Source organism: Ascaphus truei, chromosome 1 (genome assembly GCF_040206685.1).
Source record: "Ascaphus truei isolate aAscTru1 chromosome 1, aAscTru1.hap1, whole genome shotgun sequence".
NCBI lineage: Eukaryota > Metazoa > Chordata > Amphibia > Anura > Ascaphidae > Ascaphus > Ascaphus truei.
In genome coordinates this window covers 551,090,806-551,114,871 of record NC_134483.1, presented here as the reverse complement: position 1 = coordinate 551,114,871, position 24,066 = coordinate 551,090,806, and the positions used below count along the sequence as shown (strand labels likewise).

The 24,066-nt window shown below is 48.8% G+C and overlaps 1 protein-coding gene across 3 annotated transcripts in view; it reads left to right on the top strand.

The window, feature by feature from the left end:
* The window catches only part of LOC142468153 (uncharacterized), a 25,432-nt gene extending 1,635 nt beyond the window's left edge, over positions 1-23,797 (top strand). The window contains exons 2-6 of one of the 3 annotated variants that reach the window (XM_075574351.1): positions 12,001-12,470; positions 14,114-14,312; positions 18,480-18,683; positions 18,874-18,994; positions 22,128-23,797. In XM_075574351.1, coding sequence (XP_075430466.1) covers positions 14,235-14,312; positions 18,480-18,683; positions 18,874-18,994; positions 22,128-23,140 — 1,416 coding nt within the window. In that variant the 5' untranslated portion in view covers positions 12,001-12,470; positions 14,114-14,234 and the 3' untranslated portion in view covers positions 23,141-23,797. Of the gene's footprint in view, positions 1-12,000; positions 12,471-13,181; positions 14,313-18,479; positions 18,684-18,873; positions 18,995-22,127 lie in introns of those variants that run through there. The other 2 variants (XM_075574342.1, XM_075574360.1) reach the window with 2 other exon arrangements.
* Positions 23,798-24,066: the final 269 nt, after the last annotated feature.

Below are 24,066 nucleotides of genomic sequence, written 5' to 3'. Positions count from 1 at the left end.
GTCTAATACAGTGTGTGTGTGTGTGTGTGTGTGTGTGTGTCTAATACAGTGTGTGTGTGTGTGTGTGTGTGTGTGTCTAATACAGTGTGTGTGTGTGTGTGTGTGTGTGTGTGTGTGTGTGTGTGTGTGTGTGTGTGTGTGTGTGTGTGTGTGTGTGTCTAATACAGTGTGTGTGTGTGTGTGTGTGTGTGTGTGTGTGTGTGTGTGTGTGTGTGTGTGTGTGTGTGTGTCTAATACAGTGTGTGTGTGTCTAATACAGTGTGTGTGTGTGTGTGTGTGTGTGTGTGTGTGTGTGTGTGTGTGTGTGTGTGTGTGTGTGTGTGTCTAATACAGTGTGTGTGTGTGTGTGTGTGTGTGTGTGTGTGTGTGTGTGTGTGTGTGTGTGTGTGTGTGTGTGTGTCTAATACAGTGTGTGTGTGTCTAATACAGTGTGTGTGTATAATACAGTCTGTGTCACTGTGTATGTGTATAATACAGTGTGTGTGTCTAATACAGTGTGTGTCTATAATACAGTGTGTGTATAATACAGTGTGTGTATAATACAGTGTGTGTATAATACAGTGTGTGTCTATAATACAGTGTGTGTGTGTGTGTGTGTGTGTGTGTGTGTGTGTGTGTGTGTGTGTGTGTGTGTGTGTATAATACAGTGTGTGTCTATAATACAGTGTGTGTATAATACAGTGTGTGTCTATAATACAGTGTGTGTCTATAATACAGTGTGTGTGTGTATAATACAGTGTGTGTGTGTATAATACAGTGTGTGTGTGTGTGTGTATAATACAGTGTGTGTATAATACAGTGTGTGTGTATAATACAGTGTGTGTGTATAATACAGTGTGTGTGTATAATACAGTGTGTGTGTATAATACAGTGTGTGTCTATAATACAGTGTGTGTGTCTAATACAGTGTGTGTGTCTAATACAGTGTGTGTGTGTCTAATACTGTGTGTGTGTCTAATACAGTGTGTGTGTCTAATACAGTGTGTGTGTGTGTGTGTGTGTCTAATACAGTGTGTGTGTGTGTGTGTGTGTGTGTGTGTGTGTGTGTGTGTGTGTGTCTAATACAGTGTGTGTGTGTGTGTGTGTCTAATACAGTGTGTGTGTCTAATACAGTGTGTGTGTGTCTAATACAGTGTGTGTGTCTAATACAGTGTGTGTGTCTAATACAGTGTGTGTGTCTAATACAGTGTGTGTGTGTCTAATACAGTGTGTGTGTGTCTAATACAGTGTGTGTGTCTAATACAGTGTGTGTGTCTAATACAGTGTGTGTCTAATACAGTGTGTGTATAATACAGTGTGTGTATAATACAGTGTGTGTCTATAATACAGTGTGTGTATAATACAGTGTGTGTGTGTGTGTGTGTGTGTGTGTGTGTGTGTGTATAATACAGTGTGTGTCTATAATACAGTGTGTGTATAATACAGTGTGTGTCTATAATACAGTGTGTGTCTATAATACAGTGTGTGTGTGTATAATACAGTGTGTGTGTGTATAATACAGTGTGTGTGTGTATAATACAGTGTGTGTATAATACAGTGTGTGTGTGTATAATACAGTGTGTGTGTATAATACAGTGTGTGTGTATAATACAGTGTGTGTGTATAATACAGTGTGTGTGTATAATACAGTGTGTGTCTATAATACAGTGTGTGTGTCTAATACAGTGTGTGTGTCTAATACAGTGTGTGTGTGTCTAATACTGTGTGTGTGTCTAATACAGTGTGTGTGTCTAATACAGTGTGTGTGTGTGTGTGTGTGTGTGTGTGTGTGTGTGTGTGTGTGTGTGTGTCTAATACAGTGTGTGTGTGTGTGTGTCTAATACAGTGTGTGTGTCTAATACAGTGTGTGTGTGTCTAATACAGTGTGTGTGTCTAATACAGTGTGTGTGTCTAATACAGTGTGTGTGTGTCTAATACAGTGTGTGTGTGTCTAATACAGTGTGTGTGTGTGTCTAATACAGTGTGTGTGTATAATACAGTGTGTGTCTATAATACAGTATGTGTATAATACAATGTGTGTGTATAATACAGTGTGTGTCTATAATACAGTGTGTCTATAATACAGTGTGTCTATAATACAGTGTGTGTGTGTGTGTATAATACAGTGTGTGTCTATAATACAGTGTGTGTGTATAATACAGTGTGTGTGTATAATACAGTGTGTGTGTATAATACAGTGTGTGTGTATAATACAGTGTGTGTGTATAATACAGTGTGTGTGTGTATAATACAGTGTGTGTGTATAATACAGTGTGTGTGTATAATACAGTGTGTGTGTATAATACAGTGTGTGTGTATAATACAGTGTGTGTGTATAATACAGTGTGTGTCTATAATACAGTGTGTGTGTGTATAATACAGTGTGTGTGTATAATACAGTGTGTGTGTGTGTGTGTATAATACAGTGTGTGTGTGTATATAATACAGTGTGTGTGTGTATAATACAGTGTGTGTGTGTATAATACAGTGTGTGTGTATAATACAGTGTGTGTGTATAATACAGTGTGTGTGTATAATACAGTGTGTGTGTATAATACAGTGTGTGTGTATAATACAGTGTGTGTATAATACAGTGTGTATAATACAGTGTGTATAATACAGTGTGTGTCTATAATACAGTGTGTGTCTATAATACAGTGTGTGTGTGTATAATACAGTGTGTGTGTATAATACAGTGTGTGTCACTGTGTATGTGTATAATAGTGTGTGTCTATAATACAGTGTGTGTCTATAATACAGTGTGTGTCACTGTGTATGTGTATAATACAGTGTGTGTGTATAATACAGTGTGTGTGTGTGTATAATACAGTGTGTGTGTATAATACTGTGTGTGTGTGTGTGTATAATACAGTGTGTGTCTATAATACAGTGTGTGTCACTGTGTATGTGTATAATACAGTGTGTGTGTATAATACAGTGTGTGTATAATACAGTGTGTGTCACTGTGTATGTGTATAATACAGTGTGTGTCACTGTGTATGTGTATAATACAGTGTGTGTATAATACAGTGTGTGTCTATAATACAGTGTGTGTCTATAATACAGTCTGTGTCACTGTGTATGTGTATAATAGTGTGTGTGTATAATACAGTGTGTGTGTCTAATACAGTGTGTGTCACTGTGTATGTGTATAATACAGTGTGCGTCAATAATACAGTCTGTGTCACAGTGTGTGTGTATAATACAGTGTGTGTGTATAATACAGTGTGTGTCACTGTGTATGTGTATAATACAGTGTGTGTCTATAATACAGTGTGTGTCACTGTGTATGTGTATCTCTGTGTGTGTGTGTGTGTATAATAGTGTGTGTCTATAATACAGTGTGTGTCTATAGTACTGTGTGTGTGTGTGTGTGTGTGTGTGTGTGTGTGTGTGTGTGTGTGTGTGTGTGTGTGTATGTATATCACTGTGTATGTGTATCACTGTGTATAATACAGTGTGTGTCTATAATACAGTGTGTGTCACTGTGTGAGTGTGTGCGTGTGTGTATAATAGTGTGTGTGTGTCTAATACAGTGTGTGTCTAATACAGTGTGTGTGTCTAATACAGTGTGTGTGTCTAATACAGTGTGTGTGTCTAATACAGTGTGTGTCTATAATACAGTGTGTGTCTATAATACAGTGTGTGTCTATAATACAGTGTGTGTCTATAATACAGTGTGTGTCTAATACAGTGTGTGTCTAATACAGTGTGTGTCTAATACAGTGTGTGTCTAATACAGTGTGTGTCTATAATACAGTGTGTGTCTAATACAGTGTGTGTGACTAATACAGTGTGTGTGTCTAATACAGTGTGTGTGTCTAATACAGTGTGTGTGTCTAATACAGTGTGTGTGTCTAATACAGTGTGTGTGTCTAATACAGTGTGTGTGTCTAATACAGTGTGTGTCTATAATACAGTGTGTGGGTATAATACAGTGTGTGTCACTGTGTGAGTGTGTGCGTGTGTGTATAATAGTGTGTGTGTGTATAATACAGTGTGTGTATAATACAGTGTGTGTATAATACAGTGTGTGTATAATACAGTGTGTGTATAATACAGTGTGTGTGTGTGTGTGTGTGTGTGTGTGTCACTGTGTATGTGTAGCGCTTCACAGCAGTAATACACGGGGTAATCAAATAAATAACAGATCATGGGAATAAGTGCTTCAGACATAAAAGTAACATTAAGGAAGAGGAGTCCCTGCTCCGAAGAGCTTACAGTCTAATTGGTAGGTAGGAAGAACGTACAAAGACAGTAGGAGGGAGTTCTAGTAAGTGCGTCTGCAGGGGGCCAAGCTTTATGTATCATGTATTAGCCACGCTGCTACTCATATGCTTCTTTAAGCAAGTGTGTCTTAAGGTGGGTCTTAAAGGTGGATAGAGAGGGTGCTAGTCGGGTACTGAGGGGAAGGGCATTCCAGAGGTGTGGGGCAGTCAGTGAGAAAGTTTTAAGGCGGGCGAGAGCTTTAGATACAATGGGGGTAGAAAGAAGACATCCTTGAGCAGAACGCAGAGTCGGGATGGTGCATAGCGAGAAATTAGGGCCGAGATGTAAGGAGGGGCAGAAGAGTGTAAAGCTTTAAAATTGAGGAGAAGAATGGAGTGTGAGATACGTGATTTAATCGGAAGCCAGGAGAGGGATTTCAGGGGGGGAGATGCTGAGACAGATCTCGGAAAGAGTAGAGGGATTCTGGCAGCAGCGTTTAGGATAGATTGTAGGGGAGACAGGTGAGAGGCAGGAAGGCTGGACAGCAGGAGGTTACAGTAATCAAGACGGGAGAGAATGAGGGCCTGGGTCAGAGGTTTAGCAGTCGAGCAACAGAGGAAAGGGCGAATCTTTGTTATATTGCGGAGGAAAAAGCAACAAGTTTTAGAAATGTTTTGAATGTGAGAGAGGAGTCGAGTGTGACCCCTAGGCAGCGTGCTTGGGCTACTGGGTGTATGATCGTAGTTCCAACAGTAATGTGGAAGGAGGTAGTAGGGCCAGGTTTGGGAGGAAGTATGAGGAGCTCTGTGTCACGGTAGCTTATGACAAGATATAATGAACACCAAATATCTGGGTTGAACTGAACGAGGCTTAGATATAATAAAATATAATTTATTCCTTAAAAAAGGTGAACACATCAATATAGTACAATTAACAGACAAGAAGGTAACACTTACTTAGGGTTGGGGAATGGAGAAGTATCAGCTAGCAATTCTCCATCAATCCGGTGACATTCCAGGTGGAATCAGAAGCACAACTAAAAACTGTAGGGTTGACACAGTTTATATACCTGTGTAACCCTATTCTTAACATTGAATACAGACTATTGGTGAACAATTATCTGTATCCAATCCCTAACGAGGAGACACAGATTAACCCATGCCCCCAGCTAATTAGCCCATGTGTACTGGGAATCTATGGGTAGCCCCATAATTAGATCAGGGGCGACGACCAGTTTATCAAATGAAGTATCTGCATTGTTTGTAGGTGTAGACATAACACTTACAAACCACTCCAGTTTGATGATTCTCCGCCCTCAGGTAACAATTAGACTGGCAGAGTCGTTTGACCAATACTTCGCTCCTAGACTTTGGGTAAACAATCAGGGCAGTTAAATTTTTGATCACCGTGCTTAGGTTAATCAGCCGGCTGCCCTTCATGACCTATTAGCCTAGCAGATGGCGTCTGCAAAGGAATCTCTGCAGGATTTTATCCCTGCCTTGGGAAACAACATTACAGGTGAAACATGGGAACAGGGGAACATACATTTTCAAGGTATAACAAGGTGCAAACCACATCCCTGGACCGCAGTCTAGTTAACCCCTTGTCTCTCTGGTGAGGTCAGGGGATGGCCATATGGGGTGCAACCCCTTTAATACCGGGCCACTTCCTTTCTCCCTCTACACCTCCCCTTCTTAATGGGTGACCTGTGGCCCACTGGCCCTAACGGGGAGTGGGGCACTGCTGGCACCCTTAACGAACTCAGTCTCAGAGGGATAGTCCTGACGTGAAAGTTCATCAGCATTGCTGTTTTCACTACCCTTTTTGTGCTGAATGGTAAATTCAAACTCTTGCAAGGCTCTTGCTGTTTTCACTACCCTTTTTGTGCTGAATGGTAAATTCAAACTCTTGCAAGGCCAAGCTCCACCTTAGCAACTTTGCATTCTCCCCTGATGCCCTCTGCAGCCAACTCAGGGGGTTGTGGTCTGTGAGGACCGTGAAAGCCCTTCCATACACATAGGGCTGGAGTTTTTTGAGTGTACACACAATGGCCCTCAAGCACTCTTTCTCAATGGTGGCATAGGCCACCTCTCTGGGGAGTAGTTTTCGGCTGAGGTACACCACAGGGTGCTCTCTACCGTCGTCCCCCACTTGGCTCAACACAGCCCCAATGCCATAGTCCGAGGCATCAGTCTGTATGAGGAAATGTTTGGTATAGTCCGGGGCAGCCAGTATGGGGGCCCCAGCAAGCGCAGTTTTCAGTGCCTTGAAAGCAGTTTCACAGGCAGGAGTCCAGGTGATAAGCACAGGCAGTTGCTTCTTAGTCAAATCAGTCAGGGGTTTGGCCACGGCGCTGTACTGTGGGACAAACTTCCTATAGTACCCTGCGGTGCCCAAAAATGCCATGACCTGTTTCTTGGTTTTTGGAACAGGCCACTGAACTATGGCTTCTACCTTAGCTGGCTCTGGTTTGAGATGCCCTCCACCCACCCTGTGCCCTAAGTACAGGACCTCTGCCATCCCTACCATACACTTAGTGGGTTTCAAGGTAAGCCCAGCCTCCCTGATCCTATCTAGCACCGCAGCTACATGTCCTAAATGGGAGTCCCAAGAATTACTAAAGACAGCAATGTCATCTAAGTAAGCCCTGGCATAGCTCTGCATCCCTTCCAGTAACCTATTGACCAGGCGTTGGAAGGTAGCCGGGGCATTCTTCATCCCAAATGGCATCACCAAAAACTCATAGAGGCCACTTGGAGTGATGAATGCTGACTTCTCCCTAGCCTCCAGGGTCAGTGGGATTTACCAATAGCCTTTGCTCAAATCCATGGTGGTCAGATACTTTGCCCCCGCGAGTTCATCCAGTAACTCATCCATGCGGGGCATGGGGTAGGCATCTGACACTGTCCCAGCGTTGAGCAAGCGGTACTCCACACAAAACCGGGTGGTCTTGTCCTTCTTAGGGACTAGAACTACCGGGCTTGCCCAAGGACTCTGGGACGGAGTAATTACCCCTCGGGTCAGCATCGCCTCTATCTCCCTCTCCATACTGGTCTTGACCTCTGCTGACACTCTATAAGCGTGCTTATGCAGAGGCTGCAGATTCCCTGTGTGCACTGGGTGTTTTGTGAGATGTGTGGTCCCTGGCATGTCAGTGAAGAGGGCCCTAAACTTAGCTAGCATGTCCCTGGCTTCTACCTGCTGCCTAGCACTCAACTGTGCCCCTATCTCTACCTGCTCCACAGTGTGTCCCTGCCTAGCCTCCCCTAGGAGATCAGGCAGAGCATTGCTCGCCGGATCCTCCAGCAGTGGGCTACAAATGGCCATCACTGCTCCCATACTCGGTGCTCTGTATCCTTTCAACATCTTAATGTGATATGTCTTGTGCCTCTCAGGCTCTACCTGTACAACGTAGTTGTACTCATTCACCTTTCGGATGGCCGGGTACGGTCCCGACCAGGCAGCCATCAACTTGTTCTCCCGAGTGTGTTTGGGAACAAGCACCTGCTGTCCTGGGATGAATTCCCTGCTACGGGCATTCTGGTCATACCATTGCTTTTGCTTGGTCTGAGCGGCCCTGAGGTGGTCCTGGGCCACCCCCATGAGCATCTCTAACCGGTCTCGGAGATCTATTACATACTGGATCACAGAAGCATCAGTAGCAGTAGCCTCCCCTTCCCATACCTCACGGAATAGGTCCAGAGGTCCACGTACCCTGCGGCCATATAGTAGCTCGAAGGGGGAGAAGCCTGTAGATTCCTGCGTGTTACGCCGGTGCTGCCCGCAGACCAGACCCATCCCCTGAGCTGAAGGGGGAAGTGGTAATACACGCACCCGCAGCAAAGGGAGCGTGTCCGGAGTGTGGTATGAAGCGTTGCCAGGCCAGGTGTAGTAAGGTAGACAATACTTGCCGGTACCGGTTGTAGAGATAGAGTGAAGGATGCCTTGCCGAAATCAGGGAGTGGAGAGTGGAGATAGGTCGTAGTCCAAGCCGTGTTCAAGGGGTTACCAGAGTGAGCGTTGTCCAAGGAGTGCCGAGATCGAGAGCCAGAGGGGGTAGTCATACGAGCTGCGTCAGAACCTGTGAAAACACTGAGAGAATCCAGAAGTACTTCCATACAGAGACTATGTCGAGCAAAGACTGAGAGTAGAGAGGAGCTAGATAAAGCAGGAAGGTCCAATTAGGAACGGAGGCGGGACAGGAATAGCTACAGGGAGACACTGCAGATTGGTGCAGGCATAACAGGCCAGGTGAGTCTTGTTGGTAACCTGAGTGTGCCCGTGCAGTGTGCGGGGGCGGAGCCTGAGGTCCAGGGGACGGGAATAAGAGTGTGCAGACTGAGCGTGCTCCGTAACTCGTGTACGCGTGTGAACCGAGCCAGTGGATGGTGCAGGTGTGCGTGCAGGAGGGCGTGGGCGCGCGCAGCGCTGTGCAGAGGAATCGCCGAGGGGAGTGATCCCGCGACGGCGGCAGGGGCGGGGAGCCATGGAGGCCGGTAAGGCAGGATCGTTTTGTGTGTCCAGGGGCTCCCTGCGGGGAGGGAGTGCTCTGTGTGGGGAGCGTGGAGAACGCCGATTCCTGTCACTGTGGTACCTCTCGGTATGCAAACAGCAAGTGCTGTAAATGAATCTCCCAGTCTTTCCCCTCCGCCTCTATAAAGGTCCGAAGCATCTGCTTCAGGGTACCGTTAAACCTCTCACATAGTCCGTTTGACTGGGGATGGTAAGGGGTAGTGCGCCGGTGCTGTACACCGCATGCATCCCAGAGACAATGTAACAGTTCACTCATTGCAACTGTAAATATTACTGTATGTGCATTTGCATGTCTTAGGCAGGACCTTCCTCAGGGTGTGCTCAGGACCGAAACACACACACACACACACACACACACACACACACACACACACACACACACACACACACACGTCATCTCTCTCTCAGCTTTAGGAACTCAGTCTAGATGCAACTATATAGCAAGAAAACATAAAAGTTACTCTGTTTTTAAAACAAAGATCTGAGTTTTTTTGAGCCGGGCGTGGCAGGCAAGTGGTTGCAAAAAATCCTTTAACAGTGTAAAAGATTGTTTCTAGCCTAAAGCTCATCGGGTTATCTTTCGTGGTGTTACAAGACACTCGCCCTTTATATGCAAATGTAACTGGGTTCGCTTAACATATTTAGTGCAAAGTTTGTTCCAGGTTTAAAAAGTAATACTGTACAGTGTGCGTGTGTGTGTGTGTGTGTATGCGGGGTATGCCTGTATAGTGTGTGTGTGTGTGTATGTATAGTGTGTGTGTGCGGGGTATGCCTGTACAGTGTGTGTGTGTGTGTGTTTGTGTGTGTGTATGCGGGGTATGCCTGTATAGTGTGTGTGTGTGTGTATGTATGTGTTACGGTGTTTCTGGACTAGCCTGACCCACCCAATCTCACATTGGCCCCTGTGGTCTAACCAGTCCCCATTACATGGTAGTGTATGGTGGTGCACCTGTTGGCAACAGGACTCCTGAGTCTCCCGCATGATGGTGTGTGGGGATTTGCCAACCCAGACAGGCAGCTGAGGTAGTGTGCATGAGTCCTACCTATATCCAGTGCAGCGCCTCCACCTCATCAGGATCCCGGCGTCCGCTTGGGGATGAATCTGATGAGGAACTCCTCTGTGGTGCTTCTCTCTGTGCAATGACTCCACACTTGCACACGAGAGTGTCTTTAATCAGGATCATCTTTATTAGTACGGTGGGCCAACTGCCCTCCACAATGGGGTGTAATCAGCCCTCCATTGTTCACCGTACTTCCCTTTGAAAGGTATTGTCCTCCTGAATTAGGGATTCCCTATCCCCGCAGGGATATCTATTCTGTGCCAGGTCCCTGGTCACAGTCTCATTATTCAGCTGCTTTCAACTTAACTTCTTTCCCTCCTTCCAGAACTGGGAAGAACCTATTACCTAATACCTCCAACCACTTAGCAACATCTACTCACGCTCCTAACTTCTGATCAGTGCTGTGCCTTATGTACACTCTGGGGGCTGGCACACCTCTGACATCACTAACCATGGAGTCAGAGCATGTGACCACTCCCATCCATACATAGGGCACCTCACCAGGGTGTGAGGGCAAACCTCCATAATTACTGCTGGCATGCCCACAACTTACCAGGCCTTACTGTCAGCAGGAGAGATGACTGCAACCATTTTACAGCATGGCTACATTTGTATAGTGTGTGTGTGTGTGTGTGTGTGTGTGTGTGTGTGTGTGTGTGTGTGTGTGTGTGTGTGTGTGTGTGTGTGTGTGTGTGTGTGTGTTAAGCTCCTCGGAGCAGGGACTCCTTCCTTAATGTTACTTTTACAGTATGTCTGAAGCACTTATTCCCATGATCTGTTATTTATATTATTTGTTATTTATATGATATGTATTACTACTGTGAAGCGCTATGTACATTTATGGCGCTATATAAATAAAGACATACAATACAATATAATAGTGTGTGTGTGTATGAATGTATGTATGTATAGTGTGTGTGTGTGTGTGTGTGTGTATGCGGGGTATGCCTGTATAGTGTGTGTGTGTGCATGTATGTATGTATAGTGTGTGTGTGTGTGTGTGTGTGTGTGTGTGTGTGTGTGTGTGTGTGTGTGTGTGTGTGTGTGTGTATGCGTGGTATGCCTGTACAGTGTGTGTGTGTGTGTATGCGGGGTATGCCTGTATAGTGTGTGTTTGTGTGTGTGTGTATGTATGTATGTATAGTGTGTGTGTGTATGCGGGGTATGCCTGTATAGTGTGTGTGTGTGTGTATGCGGGGTATGCCTGTATAGTGTGTGTGTATATGTATGTATAGTGTGTGTGTGTGTGTGTGTGTATAGTGTGTGTGTGTATGCGGGGTACGCCTGTACAGTACTATAGCGTAATACGAGACTGAGAATCACAAGCTAAGCGCGCACTATATGGGGGTGTCCCGCACTATATGGGGGTGTCCCGCACTATATGGGGGTGTCCCGCACTATATGGGGGTGTCCCGAACCACTCGCCTCAACGCTGCATGATAACAACTAATTATATGTGGGGAGACACGCGTGGTCATACCACTGCGGTACTCTAAACACACAGAGACCTGCGAGACACGTCACTACCGGCATATCGCCTTTATATGTGGGGAGACACGCGTGGTCATACCACTGCGGTACTCTAAACACACAGAGACCTGCGAGACACGTCACTGCCGGCATATCGCCTTTATATGTGGGGAGACACGCGTGGTCATACCACTGCGGTACTCTAAACACACAGAGACCTGCGAGACACGTCACTGCCGGCATATCGCCTTTATATGTGGGGAGACACGCGTGGTCATACCACTGCGGTACTCTAAACACACAGAGACCTGTGAGACACGTCACTGCCGGCATATCGCCTTTATATGTGGGGAGACACGCGTGGTCATACCACTGCGGTACTCTAAACACACAGAGACCTGTGAGACACGTCACTGCCGGCATATCGCCTTTATATGTGGGGAGACACGCGTGGTCATACCACTGCGGTACTCTAAACACACAGAGACCTGCGAGACACGTCACTGCCGGCATATCGCCTTTATGGCAATTACAATCGCCAAGGCAACTATGTTCTAATCACCGGGGAAACCCGTTCTGCTGCAGACGGGAACTAAACCGGCATTGGTGACATAGCCACATAGTTACATGAGAATTTAGTAAAGTAAATTCAATTAGGATTCATTTTTTTAATCTTAGTTAGTAGTTTTGCCCTTTATACGTACCACCTTATTTTATTCCTATTCCTGAATGAAAGTTTTGATTTTAGTATTTGCAGCTTACCATTGTTCACTCGGGGTCTCCTGAGCGCTCTGCCACACCGGGCTCTCTGCCACACCGGGCTCTCTGCCACACCGGGCTCTCTGCCACACCGGGCTCTCTGCCACACCGGGCTCTCTGCCACACCGGGCTCTCTGCCACACCGGGCTCTCTGCCACACCGGGCTCTCTGCCACGCCGGCTCTCTGCCACACCGGGCTCTCTGCCACGCCGGCTCTCTGCCACACCGGGCTCTCTGCCACACCGGGCTCTCTGCCACACCGGCTTCTGCCACACCGGGCTCTCTGCCACACCGGGCTCTCTGCCACACCGGGCTCTCTGCCACGCCGGGCTCTCTGCCACGCCGGGCTCTCTGCCACGCCGGGCTCTCTGCCACGCCGGCTCTCTGCCACACCGGGCTCTCTGCCACGCCGGCTCTCTGCCACACCGGCTCTCTGCCACACCGGCTCTCTCTCTCTAGGTTAGCATTACTACTACTTACCAGACCAGATTATTTCTCATCTATAATTACCTGTATGGCAACAACTGAGCAGCGGTCCCCCTCCCTTCCCCCCCAACCCGCCCACCCCCATTCCCTTTCGTATATACCTTCAAGTTAGACACTTTATAAAGCAGATCGGACAAGGACATTTTTATAATGATTACTGTAACCTCCGGCCTTCCTGCCTCTCACCTGTCTTCCCTACAATCTATCCTAAACGCTGCTGCCAGAATCACTCTACTCTTTCCTAGATCTGTCTCAGCATCTCCCCTCATGAAATCCCTCTCCTGGCTTCCGATCAAATCCCGCATCTCACACTCAATTCTCCTCCTCACTTTTAAAGCTTTACACTCTTCTGCCCCTCCTTACATCTCTGCCCTAATTTCTCGCTATGCACCACCCCGACTCTTGCGTTCTTCTCAAGGATGTCTTCTCTCTACCCCCTTTGTATCTAAAGCCCTCTCCTGCCTTAAACCTTTCTCACTGACTGCCCCACACCTCTGGAATGCCCTTCCCTTCAGTACCCGACTAGCACCCTCTCTATCCACCTTTAAGACCCACCTTAAGACACACTTGCTTAAAGAAGCATATGAATAGCACTGTGAACATTCTGAACACACGATACATAAAGCTTGGCCCCCTGCAGACGCACTTACCAGAACTCCCTCCTCCTGTCTCTGTACGTTCTCCCTACCTACCAATTAGACTGTAAGCTCCTCGGGGCAGGGACTCCTCTTCCTTAATGTTACTTTTATGTCTAAAGCACTTATTCCCATGATCTGTTATTTATATGATTACCACATGTATTACTACTGTGAAGCGCTATGTACATTAATGGCGCTATATAAATAAAGACATACAATACAATAAAGAATGGACCGGGTCTGAAAAAGCTGTGTAGTAACAAAAAAGTTCAGAAAGGCCTCATCTCCTCTATAGATAAAGAGTTAGTGTCAGATTGTGAAAGAATACAATGTAAATATATGGAGGGATGGAAACATGATTTGCAAACGGAAATCTCAAATGAGGAATGCGGGAATATTTGGGAAGGAGTGGCCAAGACATCTATTTGCGCTAGAACAATGGAGAATGCGTATAAGATCCTATTTAGATGGTACATGACCCCACAAAGACTAAGCAAGTTTTATCCCGGTTATTCAGATCTGTGCTGGAGGGGCTGTGGGGGTGTGGGAGATGTGATCCATATTTGGTGGACGTGTCCAAAAATAGCAAAACAGTGGTGTAGGATAAAAGACAGGACTCGCAGTCCCTCACATCTGTCCCTCCCACTGCAGGGGGACACAGGACACACAGTCCCTGCCACTGCAGGGGGACACAGACAGGACACACAGCCCCTCACATCTGTCCCTCCCACTGCAGGGTGACACAGACAGGACCCACTGCCCCTCACACCTGTCCCTCCCACTGCAGGGTGACACAGGCAGGTCCCACAGTCCCTCACATCTGTCCCTCCCACTGCAGGGTGACACAGGCAGGTCCCACAGCCCCTCACATCTGTCCCTCCCACTGCAGGGTGACACAGACAGGAGGGACACTTATCCCATTGTACCCTTTTCTGTCCCTGCAGGGTGATATATACATCTCTCTCTCCCCATGTGTAGGATGATATTACTGTGAAATACAAGTACAATATATACCAGTAACTGCAGAGGTCACCACGGGGTGAGACACTTCCACACGGACCAGAGCCCATTCTTGGAGCATCTGACTAACTCACTGATCATGAACAAGGACAAAAAGCCGATGGCTGAGATGATCTTGGATCACACCCTGGAGATTATCTACCTGCTGACCGGAGAGGTGAGAGCTGCTGGTGACTGTCATAATAACATCACTCCCATCTCTCTCACTACAGCCGGGACCCGCAGAGCATTGATATGGGAGATACTTGTGATGCAATGTCCAGGGACAGATGTAATTAGACAAAGCAAGAGCCCAGGCGCAGGCAGGATGTTTGGGTACGGGGAGAGCCCGGGCGCAGGCAGGATGTTTGGGTATGGGGAGAGCCCGGGCGCAGGCAGGATGTTTGGGTATGGGGAGAGCCCGGGCGCAGGCAGGATGTTTGGGTATGGGGAGAGCCCGGGAGCAGCAGGATGTTTGGGTACGGGGAGAGCCCAGGCGCAGGCAGGATGTTTGGGTACGGGGAGAGCCCGGGAGCAGGCAGGATGTTTGGGTATGGGGAGAGCCCGGGAGCAGGCAGGATGTTTGGGTACGGGGAGAGCCCAGGCGCAGGCAGGATGTTTGGGTACGGGGAGAGCCCGGGCGCAGGCCGGATGTTTGGGTACGGGGAGAGCCCAGGCGCAGGCAGGATGTTTGGGTACGGCGAGAGCCCGGGCGCAGGCAGGATGTTTGGGTACGGGGAGAGCCCGGGCGCAGGCAGGATGTTTGGGTACGGGTAGAGCCCGGGCGCAGGCAGGATGTTTGGGTACGGGGAGAGCCCGGGCGCAGGCAGGATGTTTGGGTACGGGGAGAGCCCAGGCGCAGGCAGGATGTTTGGGTACGGGGAGAGCCCATGCGCAGGCAGGATGTTTGGGTACGGGGAGATCCCAGGCGCAGGCAGGATGTTTGGGTACAGGGAGAGCCCAGGCGCAGGCAGGATGTTTGGGTACGGGGAGAGCCCAGGCGCAGGCAGGATGTTTGGGTACGGGAAGAGCCCGGGAGCAGGCAGGATGTTTGGGTACGGGATAGCCCAGGCGCAGGCAGGATGTTTGGGTACGGGGAGAGCCCAGGCGCAGGCAGGATGTTTGGGTACGGGGAGAGCCCAGGCACAGGCAGGATGTTTGGGTACGGTGAGAGCCCGGGAGCAGGCAGGATGGTTGGGTACGGGGAGAGCCCGTTCGCAGGCAGGATGTTTGGGTACGGGGAGAGCCCAGGTGCAGGCAGGATGTTTGGGTACGGGGAGAGCCCGGGAGCAGCAGGATGTTTGGGTACTGGGAGAGCCGAGGCACAGGCAGGATGTTTGGGTACGGGGAGAGCCCGGGCGCAGGCAGGATGTTTGGGTACGGGGAGAGCCCGGGAGCAGGCAGGATGGTTGGGTACGGGGAGAGCCCGTTCGCAGGCAGGATGTTTGGGTACGGGGAGAGCCCAGGCGCAGGCAGGATGTTTGGGTACGGGGAGAGCCCGGGAGCAGCAGGATGTTTGGGTACTGGGAGAGCCGAGGCACAGGCAGGATGTTTGGGTACGGGGAGAGCCCAGGCGCAGGCAGGATGTTTGGGTACGGGGAGAGCCCGGGAGCAGGCAGGATGTTTGGGTACGGGGAGAGCCCGGGCGCAGGCAGGATGTTTGGGTACGGGGAGAGCGCAGGCACAGGCAAGATGTTTGGGTACGGGGAGAGCCCAGGCGCAGGCAGGATGTTTGGGTACGGGGAGAGCCCGGGAGCAAGGCAGGATGTTTGGGTACGGGGAGAGCCCAGGCGCAGGCAGGATGTTTGGGTACGGGGAGAGCCCAGGCGCAGGCAGGATGTTTGGGTACGGGGAGAGCCCAGGCGCAGGCAGGATGTTTGGGTACGGGGAGAGCCCTGGCGCAGGCAGGATGTTTGGGTACGGGGAGAGCCCAGGCGCAGGCAGGATGTTTGGGTACGGGGAGAGCCCGGGAGCAGGCAGGATGTTTGGGTACGGGGAGAGCCCGGGAGCAGGCCGGATGTTTGGGTACGGGGAGAGCCCAGGCGCAGGCAGGATGTTTGGGTACGGGGAGAGCCCGGGAGCAGGCAGGATGTTTGGGTACGGGGAGAGCCCAGGCGCAGGCAGGATGTTTGGGTACGGGGAGAGCCCAGGCGCAGGCAGGATGTTTGGGTACGGGGAGAGCCCAGGCACAGGCAGGATGTTTGGGTACGGGGAGAGCCCAGGCGCAGGCAGGATGTTTGGGTACGGGGAGAGCCCGGGAGCAGGCAGGATGTTTGGGTACGGGGAGAGCCCAGGCGCAGGCAGGATGTTTGGGTACGGGGAGAGCCCAGGCGCAGGCAGGATGTTTGGTACGGGGAGAGCCCAGGCGCAGGCAGGATGTTTGGGTACGGGGAGAGCCCGGGAGCAACAGGATGTTTGGGTACGGAGAGAGCCAGGGAGCAACAGGATGTTTGGGTACGGGGAGAGCCCAGGCGCAGGCAGGATGTTTGGGTACGGGGAGAGCCCAGGGACACATAAGGACATGTTTGGGCAGCAGAAGATAGGGGATTGACACAGGATGTACAGTAGTTAAGTCCAGTAAGAGACATGTTTATGTCCATAACATCTATGTCGCTGTCTGTCCCTCCCCTCTGGCGCTGTCTGTCCCTCCCCTCTGGCGCTGTGTGTCCCTCCCCTCTGACGCTGTGTGTCCCTCCCCTCTGGCGCTGTGTGTCCCTCCCCTCTGGCGCTGTCTGTCCCTCCCCTCTGGCGCTGTCTGTCCCTCCCCTCTGGCGCTGTCTGTCCCTCCCCTCTGGCGCTGTCTGTCCCTCCCCTCTGGCGCTGTCTGTCCCTCCCCTCTGGCGCTGTCTGTCCCTCCCCTCTGGCGCTGTGTGTCCCTCCCCTCTGGCGCTGTCTGTCCCTCCCCTCTGGCGCTGTCTGTCCCTCCCCTCTGGCGCTGTCTGTCCCTCCCCTCTGGCGCTGTCTGTCCCTCCCCTCTGGCGTTGTCTGTCCCTCCCCTCTGGCGCTGTCTGTATCTCCCCTCTGGCGCTGTCTGTCCCTCCCCTCTGGCGCTGTCTGTCCCTCCCCTCTGGCGCTGTCTGTCCCTCCCCTCTGGCGCTGTCTGTCCCTCCCCTCTGGCGCTGTCTGTCCCTCCCCTCTGGCGCTGTCTGTCCCTCCCCTCTGGCGCTGTCTGTCCCTCCCCTCTGGCGCTGTCTGTCCCTCCCCTCTGGCGCTGTCTGTCCCTCCCCTCTGGCGCTGTCTGTCCCTCCCCTCTGGCGCTGTCTGTCCCTCCCCTCTGGCGCTGTCTGTCCCTCCCCTCTGGCGCTGTCTGTCCCTCCCCTCTGGCGCTGTCTGTCCCTCCCTCCCCTCTGACGCTGTCTGTCCCTCCCCTCTGGCGCTGTCTGTCCCTCTCCTCTGGCGCTGTCTGTCCCTCCCCTCTGGCGCTGTCTGTCCCTCCCCTCTGGCGCTGTCTGTCCCTCCCCTCTGGCGCTGTCTGTCCCTCCCCTCTGGAACTGTCTGTCCCTCCCCTCTGGCGCTGTCTGTCCCTCCCCTCTGGCGCTGTCTGTCCCTCCCCTCTGGCGCTGTCTGTCCCTCCCCTCTGGCGCTGTGTCCCTCCCCTCTGGCGCTGTCTGTCCCTCCCCTCTGGCGCTGTCTGTCCCTCCCCTCTGGCGCTGTCTGTCCTTCCCCTCTGGCGCTGTCTGTCCCTCCCCTCTGGCGCTGTCTGTCCCTCCCCTCTGGCGCTGTCTGTCCCTCCCCTCTGGCGCTGTCTGTCCCTCCCCTCTGGCGCTGTCTGTCCCTCCCCTCTGGCGCTGTCTGTCCCTCCCCTCTGGCGCTGTCTGTCCCTCCCCTCTGGCGCTGTCTGTCCCTCCCCTCTGGCGCTGTCTGTCCCTCCCCTCTGGCGCTGTCTGTCCCTCCCCTCTCGCGCTGTCTGTCCCTCCCCTCTCGCGCTGTCTGTCCCTCCCCTCTCGCGCTGTCTGTCCACTGTGGAGAGAGAGATCCTGGATCCCCTACATATATTATTTATATTATTATATGAATATATTGTGCCTGTGTTACATTATTCTGTAACATCCTCAGAATGGCACAAGTCCTGTAATGATTACATATTATGTGTAATGTTTGTACAATCCATGATCTTTGTGCTCATATTGGCACAGTGGGGTCAGTGAGTGTGGTGTAGTAAAGTCAGTGATACAATAGACAGAATTGGTGGGGAGGCCACTGAATAGATTACGTGATTATAGAGCTGGTGACACGAAATTTCTCCCTCTCACTGATAAGCAACAAATCTGCAGGAATATGACACATATCCACGTGTGTCTCTTACTCTGCACAGGGATATTTATTACTGTTTCTCTGTATGTAGGATTATATAGTTGTGAAGAAGAATGGTGACCGTATCACAGACAGCAGCAGTCCCTGTGTGCCAGAAGGATTCTGCAGGTCCCAGAGACCCGACATGGATCATCCAACTAACTCCCTGATACATGAGAGAAGCAATGACAAGAAGCTGATGTCTGAGAAGATCCTGGAACTCACCAACAAGATCATTCACCTGCTGACCGGAGAGGTGAGGGCTGCTGGGCACTGTTACATTTTACCATCTTTATGTCTTCATTCAGCCTGGTCTTGTACAAACTTTGTTCCATGTATCTGTATTTTCCTCTCTCCCTTGCTCACCTGGCTTTCTATAAGTAAAAGATTCTTACAGGACCAGTTATTATACCTGGATACTGAGTGGGGGATTCTCTGTGTTTCAGGTGCCTATAAAGTGTGATGATGTTGCTGTCTATTTCTCCATGGAGGAATGGGAGTATTTAGAAGGACACTGGGGGTCTTACAAGGATGTGATGGAGAATAACCAGAACCTCAGCTCACTGGGTAAGAGGAGGTTCCTCTCATTGTAATAGGGACGTCAGTCCTGTGGGGATCCAGCAAACAGGAGCTCAGGTTACACTTTATATTCTTCATAACTATTTTAATACAAAATATCTCATGTGAGGTTTGTGTCAGGAACAAGAAACTACTTGCAGAGCAGGACAAGCAGAGGTTCGTCTGTCACCAGCTGGTGTGTTTATAGTTGGGACCTGAAGACTGGATATTTTTGAGGATCCCACTAATTCTGTCTATCTTTTTCTAATGAATAAAGGAAATGTGCGCAATCTCAATAGATCCCCTTGATTCAAAGTATGTGCTCTCCCTCTGCAGCTTTCACTCTCCCGGGATCAGCGGGGTGGATAGGAAACATGCAAACAAAAAGAAAGTGCAAAAAGGAAAAACACAGTTAGTAAAAATAATTGTCTTTCTACCAATTAAAATAAAACTACATAATAAGAAAGTACATAAAAGGGATTCACATGAACCCACAATTCCACAATGACAAGGCACTAATGAGGATCCCTGCAACAAAAGCCCATAGATCTAGTGATGGAAAAAGTCCTTGGAAATAGCTAGATGTTATTAGCTTACATGTGGTTGAAACAGGGACCAGCTTTCATGCAAAGTCGGGGGAAAACCACCGCAATCGACCGAGCACCTGTCGTCACGTCCGCTCCTCGATGCGTGATTGTTACGCCGGTGCTGCCCGCAGACCAGACCCGTCCCTTATACTGAGGTGGGGACGTATATGTGCACGCACCCGCAGCAGGAGCGTGTCCGGAGTGTGGTGTTAAGTGTTGCCTGACCAGGTGGAGAGTAGCAGTAGCAATACTTGCCGGTACCGGTTGATGAAGAGACGTAGTGGTTGACGTTAGCCAAGGTCAGGGAGAGGAGAGATCCGGAAGGTCGGGGTCCAAGCTGTGGTCGTGGGATGTGAGAAGCTGCGAGGTCAAGGGAGAGCCGGGGTCGAGAGCCAGAGAGAGAGCAGTCCACCAAGCCGGGTAGAAACTTGAGTAATGGAAACAAGGGAGAGCCATGCTAGTGCAATGAATAAATTATCTGCGCCTGGCGCGCGCTCTGTAATGTCGGAGAGCGCGTGCCCAGCACAAATGGCAGCCGCCGGGGTGCCTGCGGGGCAGCGGTGGCCCGTCGGGGACGACGGGGAAGACCCAGATCCATGGGAACCTGGTGGGACCGGCGGCGAGGACGTCCCCCGGCAGCGGGAGCCATAGGAGGTAAGGGGGGTGTCACGCTGCGACTGCCGTGACCCCCAAATCCTCACAGTGATGATGTCAACTCTACGCGTTTCGCGTCATATGACGCGAAACGCGTAGAGGTGACGTCATCACACATCGAGGAGCGGACGTGACGACAGGTGCTCGGTCGATTGCGGTGGTTTTCCCCTGACTTTGCATGAAAGCTGGTCCCTGTTTCAACCACATGTAAGCTAATAACATCTAGCTATTTCCCAGGACTTTTTCCATCTCTAGATCTATGGGCTTTTGTTGCAGGGATCCTCATTAGTGCCTTGTCATTGTGGAATTATGGGTTGATGTGAATCCCTTTTATGTACTTTCTTATTATGTAGTTTTATTTTAATTGGTATAAAGACAATTATTTTTACTAACTGTGTTTTTCCTTTTTGCGCTTTCTTTTTGTTTGCATGTTTCCTATCCACCCCGCTGATCCCGGGAGAGTGAAAGCTGCAGAGGGAGAGCACATACTTTGAATCAAGGGGATCTATTGAGATTGCGCGCATCTGCTTTATTCATTAGAAAAAGTTAGACAGAATTAGTGGGATCCTCAAAAATATCCAGTCTTCAGGTCCCAACTATAAACGCACCAGCTGGTGACAGAGATGAACCTCTGCTTGTCCTGCTCTGCAAGTAGTTTCTTGTTCCTTACACAAACAGATGTACAATTGCAGGTGTTGTTACCCCATTAATACACAAAATAACAAGTTAAATAATATCTTATTACCTCCTTTTCCATTGTTTTCAATGGTACTACTGTGAAATAACACACACATTGTGTTACTGGGTGCAATAACATCTACATCTGTACCAGACATTCATACCTTTAACCACTATGCCACATGTGTTCAGTTCAGCTAACTTAACCCTGTGTGTTCTCGAAAGAAGGTAAACAAATCAGTTACCAGAACATTTTTCAATAGGTTTGCAGAAAATATCTATGTAGCAGGTTTCCCCTGTGACTACTATTCTACCCAATGGTCTGGTAGTAAACCCTGGTAATATTAGGTTGCCAGTAGTAGTGGTATGTGGTTTTCTCCCTCACCTTTGGTACTGCACTTGAGTGACAGCATGGGGTGGTACATCCTGTTGTAGCTGGGACAACAGGGTGCGCGCTTTCTGACTGTACTTAAGGGCAGGACCGCCCTAAAGTTAGTAGTGTCCTTCCCCCACTTGAGGAAGGCAGGTCACACAATTGGGAGCCTGAGATTGGGACCTTCCCATGTGCTTTTCCCCTTGGGGGAGAGTGAGTGTGGACCATACCTCCTCCGCTAGGGAGGTGGGGAATAGTTAGGATGGCTGCGTGTGCCCTTGGCCTGTAGGGGCGGTCCAGGGACCATCTTCAGTGATAGCTGACCTGACAGACTGTATCCTGCAGAAGACTTCCGTGTAACTGTTACTGCAGAGTGTAGTAATAAACCAGTTCCTGTTTGCAATATACCTCCTGCCTGGTGCGTGACCTTACTGGGGGAGAGGTAATAAGTTCTACCATGGGAGATCACCTTCAGTTCCTAGAGCCTCCGGCAGATGGAGGCGCTGCACTGCTAAGGAGATATGTGAGGTATGAACACCAGAAGCCTGTTCCTGTGTCCCCACTACCATCGGCGGATGACTCAGCCCTCCTGTTGCCAGCAGGTAGAGGCACCACACACCCTGTAATGACCCCTATCTGCGATTGGGTGGGGGAAACACCGTTACAGCTATATAAAAGGTAAGTTAAACCCTTAGATGCTTTGGCCTTTGCCACAGTACTTCTTTAGCTTACATGCCTATTGCAATTAGGGATGTGTATTTTATACTAACTGAAATGTTCAACCAGAAATGTTACATAATTTTAAACTACTAATGAACTTCTTTACTCACAGTGCATTTCTTTCAAACAGATGGATCCATGAGCAGTAATACACCTGCAGGATGTCACACTCCTCTCTTCTCACCAGATTGTGTAAAGGAAGAGAACACTGTTATTACAAGTGATCAGGGAGAAAATTGCTTGAGGCAAAATAAACCAAGCAAAAGACAGAGAAATACTATGGGAATTATGGCTGATGAATCAACTTCATGTGAAGAAGGAAATCTCACAGCCTCCCACATTTATACTCCCAGAGAACATACCGGGACAGAATATGCAGCTACTCATATTAAGGAGTGTAACGAGGGAAACGCTAATACACAGATAATTCACAAGAACTTGTCAGTAATAAAGTATGAGAGCAGTGAATGTGGTAACAACTTTAATAATGAAACAGATTATACAAGTCATCAAAGAACACACAACACTGAGAGTCTAAACAACTGCTCTGAATGTCAGGAATGCTTTACTAGTAACTCAGATCTTGTTAGACATCAGATAATTCACGTGGGAGAGAAGTTGTTTTCTTGCTCTGAATGTGGGATCCACTGTGTGTGTAAACCAACTTTTGTTAGTTGTCAGACAACTCACACAGGAGAGAAACCATTTGCATGCTCAGAATGTGGGAAATGTTTTACCAGAAATTCAAATCTTTTTCAACATCATAGAATTCACATAGGGGAAAAGCTGTTTACTTGCTCTGGATGTCAGAAAAGCTTTAGTAGTAAGGGTGATCTTAATAGGCATTGGATAATTCACACAGGAGAGAAGCCATTTGTTTGCTTTGAATGTGGAAAATGTTTTAACAGGAAGTCGCATCTTGTTACACACCAGAGAATTCACACAGGAGTGAAACCATTTATTTGCTCTGAATGTGGGAAATGTTTTAGTAGGAAGTCACATCTTGTTACACATCAGAGAATTCACACAGGAGAGAAACCATTTATTTGCTCTGAATGTGGGAAATGTTTTAACGATAATTCAAATCTTGTTAAACATCATAGGATGCATAGAGAAGAGAAGCATATTCCATGCTCCAAATGACCATTTGCTTCCTCAAATTGGAGAAATGCTTTATCCAGAGTGCCGAGCTTGTTAAATATCAGACATTGCATAGAAGCATACCATTCAAAAGGCCACTTCGTGTCATGTATTTTACTCTGACAATTCAAGACATTAACCCTTTGGGTACCCTATGAATGTAGCTACTATGTAATAGTGACTGACACTCCAAGGGCCCAATGACGTGGTAGCTACATATAAAGAACACTCCTTTTTCTAGGGGTGATCACGTACCAGTGAAACGGAAAGGGAGGACTGTTCTATCATCAGTGACAGTGCTATCGCGTAATCGCGAGTGCTCATGGTGGCCTCTGGCACACAAGGGGTTTAGATCCATATTTATTAAGTGGTGATATTCCATATGACACCTTTATGTGAATGGGTTTAAAGTGTGTTCCAGCGCTGGAAGGTGATTTATGGAATAGTACAACTTAATAATTATGGGTTTAAAAAACATTTAGATTGTCAGCTCCTCGGAGCAGGGACTCCTTTTCCTAAAAGTAACTTTTATGTCTGAAGCACTTATTCCCATGGTCTGTTATTTGTATTATTTGTTATTTATATGATTGTCACGTGTATTACTAATGTGAAGCGCTGTGTACATTAATGGCGCTATATAAATAAAGACATACATACATATCTTGGAGGTTTGGGGAAGATTTCTTTTAATGTCGCATCCACTTTCAGCATGGGTTATAGATCTTTGATTAATTTGCGCATTCCCTCTAGGGTAGGGATGTATGTGGCCACTAGTGGTATGCGTGTGGTTGTTTATCTCTGTGTATCTAAGCAGGTGTTCTTGTACGGGTTTTTAGTGCAGATGTGATAGATTTGGTAATCGTTTTTGGCTTGTAATCTTTCTGTCGGAATGATTCAGTTGAGGTTGGGAGTTGTCTGCTGTTCGTGTT